Source organism: Myzus persicae, unplaced genomic scaffold, assembly GCF_001856785.1.
Source record: "Myzus persicae strain clone G006 unplaced genomic scaffold, MPER_G0061.0, whole genome shotgun sequence".
NCBI lineage: Eukaryota > Metazoa > Arthropoda > Insecta > Hemiptera > Aphididae > Myzus > Myzus persicae.
Window position 1 is genome coordinate 1 of NW_019100501.1, and position 15230 is coordinate 15230.

Sequence of the window (15230 nt, forward strand, 5' to 3'; positions counted from 1 at the left end):
TGCTTTTGGCATTACAGTACATAAATGGCGAGTGCTTCTTAAAAGAATTGAAGTTAATGCAGCTTTTGCAACAAGTATTACATTGGCATGTTGTATTCTTCATAATTTTCTAATTGTTGAAAAAAAAGAAACACCTTATGACATTTCAGAAACGACTGAAACCCACACTACAATAAGTGAAAATCAACAATTACATACAGTCAGATACAATAGACCAACTAAACGTGCAATGGATGTACGAAACCATTTTGCTGATTGGTTTATTTCACCTGCCGGAGAAGTTCCATGGCAGTATGAATATATCAATAAATAATATACTCAATTTGTGTTTTATTAAATATATCAATGAATTAAATATAATTAGGTATATAAATATAAGTAGTTAGGTAATAACATTATTATTTTATATATTTGTTTAACTTGTACAATAAAAAATATTATTGACAAACATTCATATATTCATTATACTTATTGATATGCGGATATTAAAAACTTACCGTCATTTTTAAGCTCATTGGCTACTTCCTTCCATATTTCTTCTCTATATGTGGCATTCTTATAAGTTCCCAAACTTTTGTCATACAGTACTGGCCTCTTCTCGACTTCAACTATTAGCTGTTCTTCCATATTTAAAAAAATATTTGTAATAATATATATTTTTTAAGGAACTACTGGACCACACTTCTTAAAACTTAAAATGTATATTATGTTCGTATGACACAATATTTTAACTACGTTCAAAGTAACGGACTAAAATAGTTTTGTCCGTAGTGGCGTAGTCAAAGTATGGGTATCTACTATCTACTGATTACATCATTGGGAATACTGTGTTAATTACAAATTGTGAAGATAAAACTATTTTAAAATATTAATAAAATATGGATCTATTCGAATGTCGACGCATTCAACTGATAGCAATTTTATATCGTACGTCGACGCGCCGGACGGACGTACCCGACTTTTGACGCGTCGTACCTGGTGTGCGGATTCGTATTTGAATACGTTAAATTCAAAAAGAGTACGTTGACGTACGTCATCGCAACGGACATCGACGTATTTAGTGTGGGAAGGCCTTTACATCCCGCACCACAGCGTGTACCGTCCAGACGACGGCGATAAGAAATTGCGTGTCGTATTCGACGCATCCGCGACTTGTCATCGCGGACCGTCATTAAATAGTAGTTTATTACCAGGTCCGAAACTACAACAGGACATTATCGATGTATTAACGCGATTTAGAGTTCATCGTCATGCATTTACGGCCGATGTTGTAAAAATGTATCGGCAAATTTTTGATTCTCCCCGATTATCAAAAATACCAACATATAGTGTGGAGAGACTCCCCTCACGAAAGGCTCCAGGACTACGTGCTCCATACCGTAACTTACGGGGTAAATTGCGCGCCGTTTCTCGCGTTGCGAGTATTACGTTCTATCGCGTCCGACGATTGCGGTGATTTCGCGGCTGTGCGTCACGCATTAGAGCATCAGACGTACGTCGACGACATCTGTGTGGGTGCCGACTCGGAGGACCAGGCGCTTGAGCAGCAGTCTAATCTAATTACCGTGCTTAGCAAATCAGGTCTAGAGTTAAAAAAGTGGGCGACAAATACGCCGTCGATATTAAACGTAATTCCGGCCGACAGTCGCGGCTCAGGTTCGTTACCTTTCGATACGGTCGACGCGTATAGTACCAAAGTGTTAGGTATCGAGTGGCGCTCCGATAGTGACGATTTTTGCTGTGCGCTCCGTCTAGATCCCGCGCCTGTGTATACGAAACGAGGCATATTGTCGTTAATAGCGCGGATATTCGATCCGTAAGGTCTATTCGCACCGGCAAACTTTTTGGCGAAAACAATTATGCAGCGGACATGGTGCGAGGGGTTGCCTTGGGATGCTCCCCTACCAGTCGATATTCGCTCGGAGTGGGCCGCTTTTGTCGCGGATTTATCGTCTTTACTCACTATCCGAGTTCCGCGGTATATACAATCGCGTCAAGGTGCGCCATGTATTTTACTAGGGTTTTGTGACGCGTCGCAGCGCGGGTACGCGGCAGTTGTTTACGCGCGTATCATGGATGCTCCGACGGAAAGCTGTATTTTTTTATTAGGTACAAAAACCAAATTAGCACCTTTAAAGGCTTTAACAGTGCCGTGTCTCGAATTAAACGCGGCAGTTTTATTATCTCGTTGGCTAGGCCGCCTCAGCCATGTTCTCGCGTCGCAACTAAATATAGTCGGCATTCACGCGTGGTCTGATTCGACCATCGTATTATCGTGGTTGACGGTTCCCCATGAATCTTTCAAAACCTATGTCTCTAACCGTGTGCATCAAATACACAAACTGGTGCCCAACTGTCAATGGCACCACGTAGATTCCGCGAATAACCCCGCCGATTGCGCGTCGCGGGGCATCATGCCGTCCCAATTGGCGCATTTTTCTCTTTATTGGAAGGGACCGCCAGTGATTTATACCGATACATCGCATTGGGCACCGAGTCTACCGCCAAACAATATTTTTGATTTACCCGAAATCCGACCTGTAGTTTGCGCGGCGCTTGTCGACGATGAACCCGTCGAATGGTTCGTGTCATTTTCGTCTTTTGATCGATTGATCCGGGTGACGGCACGCATTACGCCGTGTCCTACGTAAATACGATAATGCGATAATCGCAATACGATGCGNCCGTCTCCCTTAACGACCACCCATATGGCCATATATCTATATAGCAGACACGCAGATGGGGAACGTTCCTATCTATGTGTATACAGTCGCTGTAACGCCGTGTCCTACGTAAATACGATAATGCGATAATCGCAATACGATGCGACCGATACGATTTCTAAAAATAAACAAATCACCGGAAACGAACGGGAGTGTCCGACGTGACCAATGCGACACGACCGATACGACCGGTTTTATCGGATGCGTTTAGTCGTATGCGTTGAAAAACAAAATAGTTTGTTTTTGATCGCATATTCGTATGCGATTTTCACGCTGGATGTTACTTATTAGTTATTACGTATATTATAATGTAATATTATTGTATTATTACATTATTTTTTTATTACCTTATTTTACTTACCTATATTATTTTATTTAATTATGGAATTATTAATATCGGAAATACAAAAGAGAAATGTGTTGTGGAATAAGTGGAACAAAAAGTATAGGGATAGATTAATTTCCGACAGAGAATGGGACGAAGTTGCAAAAAATACAAAAATGGATAGTAAGTAGTTTATAATATAATAATAATAGGTTTAATAATTAGTATCCATTTTACACTGTATTTTTAATTTTAAACCAAATAATTAAAATGAGATTAAACTAAACAATAGTACTGAATACCAGTTTAAAAATTTTACGTTAGAAACTTAAAGAAATGAAACTGATTTTAGTTACCTACCTATTTAAGTATACATTATTATAATATACGTAGGTATATAGTAAAAACTTACTTAAAATTACTACAATATTAATTAGGTACATATATTTTACTTACATATTTGTTTCAGTAATATTATTAGTTTTAAAAAACTCTACAAATATATTTCTAATATCAATAGCAGTACGGGAAGCACGATTGTTAGATCTGTTGGCACGGAGTCTCATTATTTTATTACTTTCTTGTACATTTGCAATGTTAAAATTTTCCGATATGATGGTACATTGACGCGAAGATTCGTTCTCTCTATCAATTATTACATTGTGTAATATACATATAGCTTTCACAATATGATCTGCATTCTCAACTTTAGTTTCAATTGATTTTTGAAGTATTCTAAATTTAGAAGATGCAATGCCAAAAGCGCACTCAATAGTCATTCTTGCCCTAGAAAGACGATAGTTATAATGTTTTTTATCATTAGCTGATGCTAATTGTTGTCTAGGGAAGGGTCTCATTATATAATTGCGTAACGGGAAAGCTTCGTCACCAACAAATACATACGGTGCTTTAAGATTTGAATTAGGCAAGTTACTCAGTTTTGGCAGTTTTAATGTACCATTTTCCAGACGTTGATAAAACTGTGTATTACACAGGACGCTGCCGTCGCTATCTTTACCGTACGAACCAACATCTATCATAACAAATCTATAGTTGGCATCAGCTACTGCCATTAAAACAATAGAGTAGTATTGTTTATAGTTGAAAAACATGCTCCCGGAGTTTTTCGGACATTTCATACGGATATGTTTTCCGTCTAAACTTCCAACACAATTTGGAAAATTCCATTTCTTATAAAATTCGTTTGCAATATTTTTAAAATCATCTACTGTAGGAGTAGACATATGCTTGTTTTTTAATGAATTCCATAAAGCTATACACACCTAGATCACTATATTAGACACTGCAGTCTTAGATATTCTAAATGCCATTGCTAGTTGTCTAAATGCTAGTCCAGTCGCCAAGTACCTACAAATAATAAACAATTTTAATAAAAAAAATAGACAATTTGATATTTGAAATTTGTTTTTGATTTTCTTCACACAAAATCGAAAATATTTTATTTCGTTAAAAATACACGAACATGTAGTAAATTAGGTTCCCAATTAATTGTTCTTTGAGCAATTTTTTGTTATACATATATAACATTTGAAGTTAGAGCTATTGTTATATTTTAGTTAATTTATTTTTATAGAGGAAGAGGCAAAAAAAAAGTGGAGAAATTTACGAGACACTTTCTTAAGAGAGAAAAAAAAAGTTAAGAAATGCCGCTCAGGAGATCCACAAGAAAGAGCTGAAATATATACTGGGAAATGGTCTTATTATAATTTGTTGCTTTTTTTAAAAGATACCACAACTCCAAGGGTTTCTGATGGAAATATTACGGATGAGGAAGTTACAGAAAATTATGAAGATAATCATATTATTGATCAGATAAATAATGATGACTCTTATATTACAGATACGGGAGTATCAAATCCTTATACGATAGATATTGTAAATAATTATGTATCAACACCAGAAATTGAAACAGAGATTAGTCAAAGTACTCAATTTATACACACACATGAAACAAGTACACTATCAACACCAGTAACAAACCAGTCTAGTGATTCAGAGCATTTACTATCTCGAAAAAGAAAGAAACCAAAAGTAGACGATGATAAGTATTTGGAAAATTTATTAAAAATTGAAAGTCAAAAAGTCGCATTGTTGCAACAGTTTACCAATGTAACTGCTCCAGAAATTGATGAAGATATGCTTTTTTTCCAATCTCTTTTACCATATTTAAAAAAAATGGATTCCATTCAAAAGCTTCGAGTGAGAAATCAATTCCAAAATATTTTAATAAATGAGTTGTCGCAAAATCAAGAATCATCATTAAATGTCGCATTATCTTACTTGTCCTAAGTTTATTAAACAACTTACTGTATACAAGTAGGTGCAAAATACACTTTAAAGATTTAAAAATGTACCTACATTTAAAATATTGTTTTAAATTAGTTATTTAAAAGAAAGGTTTTTTATTTTGTTGTTGAAAAATATTTATTCATTTTTTTTACTACTTATTTTGCAGTAAGTTAAGGGTGTCTGCTTTAAAAAAAAAATGTATTTAACAATATTGTAATACAAGTAGAAACATAATACATTTTAAAGATTTAAAAACTTACTTACATTAAAAAATAATGTTTTTAATTAGTTATTTAAAAGAAAGGTTTTTTATTTTGTTGAAAGATGTTTGTTTATTAGGTACATAAATATATATTTGTGTTTATGTGTGTTTGTATAAATTACTACCAATATAATAAATTAATTTCATTGATTAAAAATGCTTACCTAATTGTTACAACCAATCTTTCTTCAACTGGTATGGGATCTTGAAAATTTGTTGACTTTAGATCAAATTCTGGTCGTATTATTTCAACTATATAGTCAAATGTTGCAACTGACATCCTTGTATACGATCGAAATAAGGCGTCATCACAACGTACTTGGTTATATAAATGGTAAAACTCACCAAAAATCATTCGGTCTTTTAAAATGATAGCTCTGGTAAGATACGATTTTTTAATTTTTTTGTACCTACATATTTATAAATTCACTTATAATTATTAATAATTTACCATTATTTAATTAAATTTAGAACTTACCTTTTATATAATAAATACTTAAGTACCGAATTTTCAGTCAGAAGCATTTTGTTTTGTAGTGTTGTTAAAGGCATGATTAATGTTTTTAAACGAATATTAGCATGTACAATGTTCCTTCTACCTACAAAACCGTCGCACGACTATTGTCAGTTAATGCGATCTCACGTTTGCCACGTGTCCGATCGCCGCAATATCGGATGACGAAATCGTATCGGATCGGTCGCATCGTATTGCGATTATCGGATTTGCCGTATTTACGTAGGACACGGCGTAATGATTATTTTCGTGTGCGTGTATAATATTATTCAACTTGACGCCCTTATTATTGTCAATCGGTGAATAGGGTAGGTAAGAATATGTACATAAATATCAAATATAAATATACGCTACACGAGTATATGAGTAATGCTTAGAGACATATTTTATATTATATTCCATGGAAACAGTAGCGCATTTAGTTGCATTGTGTGTGGACTGCAAGGAGGGGGGGGGATTAACCAAACAAAACATTAAAAGGGCTGCATATGAACTTCGAGTTCCCATAAAACTTTTTAGAAGGAATTGAGTCCTTTGAAATTTAAAATATAGCATGTGAAATGAAAAGAAGGTATAGGTGGTAGCATTGACTTTATATATACAATATTATGTATATCATAAAATCAATGGTAGTAGGTATATTAATATAGTTAAAAGCAGATAAAAACCTCCAAAAAGCCCAAGAGCTGATATGTTATGGCTTGGCGGGAACCCAACAAAGATAACCCAAAAATTATCTAGATAAGATATAATATTCAATGGAAATTCTTAAACCAATTAAACAATGTATTTATAAATAATTTGAAGTACAGGTACATCATTCATGTATCATTAATACATGTTAAAAGATTTCAATAAACTAAAAAACTACAGTACCTCCTTGTAAAGTATTTTGAAATTTGAATACTTTTAAATCATATTTGTATTTATATTCTAATACTTTTGAAAGACAGAAGATATTGTTTGAATAAGTATTTCAAATACAACTGACACCCGCAAGTACTTAAATACGTATTCTGAATACTGCAGCCACCTGTCTTTCATTAATCATTAGTATTTGAATATAAATACAAATACAATTTAAAAGTATTCAAAATACTTTTTTGCAGTATATTAAATGTATATTAAATGATTTTATATATTTGTATAACTCAATAACAAATAACTGAAGATAAATGAAATTTTTACCAATTGTATACTTACCTAGGATTTAAAAATTTAATACAAGATTCCTCATAAGGTTTTCTTTTTATTACATAAAAAAAAATTTACCCTGAATTCACATTCATTTTTTATGAGCTTTAAGTTTAAATTTTTTACGACTTTTATCTAATGCGTGTAATAACGTTTTTTTATTGAACGATTTTCTTATATAGTTGTAATTCAAAAACTAATAACATTAAATACATGATATTTTCACAAAATGTTTATTTTAACATTTCGTTTATAAAATGACAACATTTTCACAAAATGTTTATTTTAACATTTCGTTTATAAAATGACAACATTTTCAAAATTATTTCACTCTTTTTAAGCTATTTATAAATAATAAAGATTTTTTTAAATTTTTACTCTAAATATGTCAATAAAAACATGTTTACTAAGTTAAAAAAGTTGATAATTGAATACAAAGTTAATTGTAAATTGAAATTATATTTATAAAAGTACCATTTTTTATAAGCATTTGAATTTCAAATTTTTAGAAAATTCATCATAATCATGAAAATTTTCAAATTATTATGTGATTAAAAATGTGTTAGTTGTGTAATTTTTATAGCTAACGAATGAAAATGTAAAACGAGATTTTACATGAGTAGTTAAGTTTATACTGTAGCCAACAAATTTAAAAAAATGTATATTAATACATTTTTTTTTTGTAATAGATATTTTAGTTTCAAATTTGGACGAAATTATACATTTTAAAGAGAATAACGATTTTAGTTATTTTGCCGTAATTTTTATACATTCAATAACATTATCAAATTCAATGTTCTCGCCAAAAATTAACTGAGCTAGTACCTATATACTGTATAAAATCAATTAATCTAATAGCGATAATATCATAAAATATACTTAGTAATATAATAGACTGACAGACTGCAACCTTCACTCAGAATCTAAAAGTTTGAAAAGTATTCTTAACAAAAAAATCAATTTAAGAAAATTAAAATATTTATTCCCAATAAAATCATAATAATTTGTTTATTTTACTAATTTAGAGACTTAAAATATGTATCTTAAATTTTTAACATAGATCTACTTGATTTTTTTGTGCTAAGTATAGGTACTTAGGGGCTAGGGCACCTAGCTATAATTGTTAAACATAAACATTGCGATATAATAAAATCAATTATTTTAAGTTTTTAATCAATTTATAATATCTATAAAGTGGCAACTAAAAATTACTGAATATTGTAATTAAAGACGAACATTAATAATAGTAGATAAGTACCTTCTTAGTTCGCACTTCATTTTTACACCAAATATCAACTATCAAGCCACCATACTATATGTCTGTACATAAATGTTATTATGAACATATTATATCCATTATTATACCTACCAATATCAATTGGATATGAATGTATGATCATATTTCAATACACGTTATGTCGTTGTCATGTATGCAGGATTATATTATTTATATACACATTTAATTAAGTTTATAAAATCAATTAGGTAGTATTGGCAATACTCGTAACAGGTAGGTACCAATTTAATGTAAAATGTCTAAATTATACTTACCTACCTTACTTTAGTTACAAATGTCACTGTTTTCTGTTTGGTATCTTAGTAGTCGAAGGTTAGTTTTAATGTTTTATTATTAGTTATGAACTATGATAATTTAAAACAGGGATCTCTAAACCACTTAACCACTGCCCACAAAAAAATCATCACAGATCACTCAAAGTTCAGTAAATAATTTAAAAATATGTGTAATATCAACATTTTTTATTGCATACACGTGCCAATTAGCACCTGTATCACAATTATAGAACTAAGTAATTTAAGTATATTATAACTTAAATGAACTATTTTTAAAAATATTTATAAATATACATACATCTATAAAATTAAAAATTACACGTGTTTATACACTTTTGGCCCACTAAGAAATTTTGATATTCGATATTTTATATTTTATAAAAGTTTGGAGAAAAATTATCTAAAGTAAAAAAAAAACGTTGTTATTTAAGCGGGCTAGACACAAGAGAGTAGCAATATTTTTAAGGGGTAATAATCAGTAGATTAATGTGACATGCACATTTGGGTTGTGCAACGTGTGAGTAATAAATGCAAATTAGTGTGTTTAATTAGGTAATTTTTTATAACTCCGACACGACACAAGTGTCAATAAGTCGTAGAAAATGAAAGATATTTTTGTTTGCATATCTATAAAAACTGCTAAAAGCAATAGTAAATTAAACATACTTCTTGAAGTCTAACTGTAATTTTGAAAAAAATGGTTGAATTAATAAGCTAAACATATTTATACACTAATACTTTATGTTCTTTAGGAATCACTTTTTTGATTTAAAATCAGGTGTGACCAAAATAAATACAAATGTAATGCAATTATTTTATGGGATTTTAGAAAAAAATATGTTGATTATCAGGTCGTTTAAAATTAAAAATTTACTAGGTATCTAAGAATCCTGGATATAAATTAAAATCGAACATTCCGAAGTATGTGTAATTGACCAGTTTACCACCATGGTAAATACGTGTGCTGCGATCCCCTTATAATTACTATTTGAACCACCTATTTGAGAAACGACTTACCTAAGTAGCAAAATATCACAAATTGAGATATTGAGTGGAATGTGTTATTGAATGATGGACGGATCATGTGTGAACGTTTCCAAAAAAAAATATTTAATTTTACCATTGTAAATAATCAGTTTAAAAGAGAAATGACCATGTATTACTGGTAGCGTAAAAACAGTTTTTTCTTGTTTTCTCCGAATTACCTTTTATTGACTTATGTCGTATCTCAAATAGGTGGTTCAATTATCGCGAAACATTCCTTACAGATTCCGGTTAATTGATGTTGTATGTGTGTACAATAAGGTGGTCAATCAATATAAACGATATAAAATTGAAAAATACTTGAAATGCTTTCATTTTAAAATGTTTTCTGTGTAAATAATACCTACCACCTATTCACAATTGAGTATACTATACTGTATAGGGTAGTTCAATAAGAATCGTATTTACAGAAATATTGAGTGTTTCTTTTAAGAATATAGCGTACATTTTGTTATTGACTATTGTTATACACCAAGTTCCAATGTTTAAGCTCGTAAACACGTGTGTAAATAGGTACTTATTTTAATTACCAATCGATACATACAGAAAAATATGAACAATAAACTAAAAAATGTAATAATTACACTAAAATTACCTAATAAATGTATAAAGTATTCACATAAACATAGGCGTAAACTGGGGGTGCCGTAAACTAAAAATGTAAGGGGGCTAATGCTTTCCATGGTACTTTGTAAATTAATTAGAAAAATATTACCGAAAATTCATTTTAAAGTAGAATTTTATCAAGAAAAGTATAATATTTTATTTGTATTTTTAAAATACTTAATTAGTTAATTGGCTCATTTGACAAAATATTCTGTACTTATAAAAATGTTCTATCTATTCCAATGAGTTCTGCTTTGAGTGAACTTTTGCATCTCAAAACATTTGGCCCCTAACCATTGGCCAAGAAGTTTACTCGACTATTATTACATTTTGAAAAAACTTCTAAAATTAATTTTGATTCATTAATTGATCGGCTTAATCCAGACTTAACAGAAATAAGACAAATACTTCAATCATATAGACATTTAAATTTAAATTTAAATATTATTAGAATGTCGAAAGGTTATATTTGATATAACTTTTCAATACTGTTAATTATGTAATCATTAATAATATTTAACTGTTTAATATTAAATTTATTTTGGTATATATAGTTATTATATTATTACATTATAAAGGTATATTTAATGTTATGGATAGAGTAAAAAATCATCAAATATGCAGTTAAATATTCCCTAAAAAAACAATAACCACTCATATTACACTATAAATTTACAATTTTTTCTTTAAATATTTTATTTATATAATATTGTTATTTATTTAGTTACTTGAACTTGAAACATTAGTTAAATATGAGTTAACAATAAAATTACACTAAAAATTTAATATTTTATTTTAGGTAAGTACTTTATTCTATTTTCTATGTATTTATCTGTATATAAAAAAAAAAACAATAATACAGTCAATACTGATCTCATTCTTCATCAAAATGTAATGTAATTGTTGACCTTAACTTACGAAAAAATACTTACCTATTTTGCTTGATTTTTGATAAATGATCAAAAAAGAACTAAAAACTTAAAAAATGAATATAAAATCAAAAATATGCCCTTAAGTCCAAAAATGTAAAAATATGCAAAAAAAAAGCACTAAAAACTTTGAATATGTATTATCACATTAATATGCCATCATTTCATCAAGCTTTTTCCATCATGTCATTTAATTATACTTTCTACAGTAAAGATTTAGCTTAGATAATATTATTATGCTATACTTTCCACAGATAAGGTATAATATCTAGTATTTAACTATTTAAGTATACAGTATATCGACATCAAATAAAGTTCACCCCCCTCTCAATAAAAAATTTCCAAGTTACGCACATACACATATAGAACAAGAAAATAAATTTGAATAAATACGCAGTAGATTTCAAAAAAATTAATTTGATAATTTTGTGATAAGAAATTATCTAGATTTTATTTTAAAAAAACAGAATTTTTTTTAATTATTTTAATTTAAATTATATAAATTCTAAATTTGTTTTTTTGAGATAACATTGGCCAGAGAAAAAAATACACTCCTGTTCTTATCAGTGATTGAACAAATTAAACATAATTACCTATATATTATTTTATTTTATTTTGTAAAAATATTACCTAGTGGCCTAGCTTACAACAATTACAGTCAAAATGATGAATTTAATTGTATTATTTTAATTCTGTTATATACAGCCTATCTGTGTATAATAAAATTAATAATTTTCAAAATTAATTCAGGTGAATGTAAATAATAGGCCACTTTATTCTGTAATGCTGTATTTTAGATTTAAGTCTGCGTACACCGCACTCCTAGACCTATGATTTTAATACTTATTAGTTCTTACTTATGTAGTAGTGTATAATAATGTGTATATAATAAGTAGTGAATGACTAGGACTGGGATTTTGATGCAAAGGCATATTTTTTTCTGATGTTTTGAAACGTTGATCCGTAAGTATAAAATGTGTTTTGGGTGATACAGATTATTTTAAAGTATTTTTATTTTGCATTTTTTTGCATTTTTTGACAAAATGAATTCTTAAATGCATTTTTAGGACATTTTTTTTATGTTTTTAGTGCATTTTCTTGGTTTTTAGAGCATTTTTCATAATTTCTTCATAAAATGAACGAAAATTGTTGCGATTCACAAAAAACTTTCGGTAAACTGCTGACGGTACGAATAATAAATTATATATAGTATCATCAATTTTTAAAATTATTATTTTAGAATGAATGATTAAGAAAACAGAAGCATAAAAAAACTAAAGAAGTAACAACATACAATAAACAAAAAAAAAAAATACATTACTGTAGTATAATTTAAATTGTTTTTCTAATTTTTAACCTATAATAAATATAATTTAAATGCATTTTTTTAGTGCATTTTTCGAAATTTTTTAGGGCATTAAAATCCCAGCCCTAGTAATGACTAATGAGTTAGAATTAAGTTGACCTTTTAAAAAAAATATTCTTATTCTCATATTCTAATAGTCGCATAGAGTATAATATAATATATTATACTTTAATTTTCGATAAAATAATTAATATACCTTTGGTATATAAAAAATTGAAAACTTCCATCATTTTTGGGAAAGTTTAAAATATCATTTTTATTTTTTAAATAATTGTTTTTCTCTAATATACTCTGCTCAACTGAGATTTTTTTCGGTTCAGATATTACGTTGGTACATATATATATTATATAATGTGTAGGTACATTTTTATTTTTCAGATAGGTACTTGCATATTTTTATATAAGTACCTATGTAATATGAATCATTAATATTTTAACCGAATGGCCAAAAAAATTTATACAGTAACTGAGAATATTAACACTAGTCATCTTCCAAGGAAAAATTCAAAATATTATTCTAAAAATCCGAAAACATCGTCTGATGATGGCACTGTTGGTCAAGTATAAGTGTATGACTGGCAATAGTAATAATAATACTATGTTAATATATACTACTGTTGCTGGTAGGTTATTAATATTATTTGCATATTATCATATTTGTTTATGATATTATATTTTAAGAGTTTCAAGTACCCTCAAATAATATTTTTAAGTTACCAACCTTTAGTGGACCTTCATAGAAAAATTGAGTTTAAAATTGTTTTGTAACAAAATATTAGTTCTTTTGCGTATATTTAGGTGTGCCTTTTTAGATTATGGTTATAAAAATATATAATATAATACAGTGAAACCTCTGAATAGCGGACACTCTCGGTCGCCGAAATTTTGTCCGCTATTTAGAGGAAAACATTTTTTTCAATAAATAAATTCAATAATTTTATTTTATATTATTTTTACATTAATTAAATACCCGACAAAAATAAAAACTACCTAACATTTCTGAAAAAAATCTGTTACTTTAGTTTGTTTACTAATTGCAGGCGTAATTATTTCGTGTGTTAAGGCATTTTTTAATTGGACTGTGTTTAAGTACAATGAACTATTCTGTATCTCGATAGAAGAAATATATTTACGTATGCATTTTACTGCTTGCAATGCTAAAGCGTTCGTATATTGGCATCATAAACACAACTAAACGCACATAGGACAATGCATTAGTTACAATATTTCATTGACACGATAAAGTGACTGAACGGAAAAGATAAGATTTTCATATACAGTTTAATAATGTATACATAAAATAACTTAATAATTGAGGTTTTTATTCAGGTAATCCAAAATAATTCTTAATTTAAGATAAAAATTATTAATATCAGTGTCATAAAAGTGTCCGTTATTTAGAGTGTCCTGTATTTAGAAGTTTTCTTATACATAAACAGTGAAAATGTCCCAGTCCCCGAAAAAACGTCCGCTATTTGGAGGTGTCCGCTATTTAGAGGTGTTCGTTAAAGGAGGTTTCACTGTATATTATATTTATTTTCAAATTTATAATCTTCATCGTTAATAATTGCCAATATTTAATTCAGTAAAGATTTTTACGTAGTAACCATAGGATTATAATATCAATATAATATGTATCATGATTATAACTATTATAATTTATGACATACAAAAGCCATGATCTATGCCTACGTATTATACCTACAATTTTATAATAGTTCGGTATAACAGTCTATATTAAGATAGATAATAATTAAACACTTTAGGTACAACAACAAATATATAAATATCTAGTACCCGATGTCTTAATAAAATATTTCGGTACCTAAGTAACTACCCATACAATATACAAGTTAAAAATAGATTCTGTATAACTGTAGTAATTACTATTAAATAGTTCCTACATGGGCTACAAGTATTTTATCATTTTTTTGACTCGATTATGTTTATTTTAATCAATAATTAGTACTTATAAATTATAGTTAATAATTACTTACATTTCCCATTATGTAGGTTGGTACTTAAATGGGTTTATATTATGTTCGCCTCTCTACACCAAATAATTTAAACACACAAAACTAAAATACATATTATAACTACCTATATAAGGTTCTGACACAATAGTTATACTACAGTTACGTAGGTACCTGCTTATAGCTCGATTTAAATTCTGAAATAAATAGTACAAATCATAAGTTATAAAATATTAAGAATATACTTAACAGTAGTTACTAGTAAGTATAGTACTTATTTACTTATTACCCACAGTCATTTGTTTTTATAATGGTATTTATATTTTTTTCCGTGATATAACTTTAACTATCTACTAAGGTCTAAGGTTATTAGCAGTTAATGTACCTGTAATATTTTTATTCGAATTCAAAG

At 28.9% G+C, this 15230-nt stretch overlaps 2 protein-coding genes across 2 annotated transcripts; one reads left to right on the top strand and one right to left on the bottom strand.

Annotated features, from left to right (window-relative positions):
• Positions 1-2784: 2784 nt before the first annotated feature.
• LOC111028264 lies at positions 2785-5579 on the top strand. The gene is made up of 2 exons (XM_022306835.1): positions 2785-3231; positions 4643-5579. Exons 1-2 carry the CDS (start codon positions 3105-3107, stop codon positions 5356-5358), a joined length of 843 nt encoding a protein of 280 aa, XP_022162527.1. The 5' UTR covers positions 2785-3104; the 3' UTR covers positions 5359-5579.
• On the bottom strand, positions 3463-6367 carry LOC111028269 (protein ALP1-like). Its single transcript, XM_022306849.1, has 3 exons — positions 6099-6367; positions 5785-6030; positions 3463-4416 (listed from the first exon to the last, which is right to left on the bottom strand). The coding sequence occupies exon 3, from the start codon at positions 4290-4292 to the stop codon at positions 3501-3503; it is 792 nt and encodes a 263-aa protein (XP_022162541.1). The 5' UTR covers positions 4293-4416; positions 5785-6030; positions 6099-6367; the 3' UTR covers positions 3463-3500.
• Positions 6368-15230: the final 8863 nt, after the last annotated feature.

Excerpts from the sequence above, each read along its gene's own strand:
- LOC111028264 (XM_022306835.1), top strand. The coding sequence starts at position 3,105 with ATGGAATTATTAATATCGGAAATACAAAAGAGAAATGTGTTGTGGAAT. Across the intron at positions 3,232-4,642 it reads AAAAAATACAAAAATGGATA|AGGAAGAGGCAAAAAAAAAG; the intron begins GTAAGTAGTTTA and ends TTATTTTTATAG.
- LOC111028269 (XM_022306849.1), bottom strand. The coding sequence starts at position 4,292 with ATGTCTACTCCTACAGTAGATGATTTTAAAAATATTGCAAACGAATTT.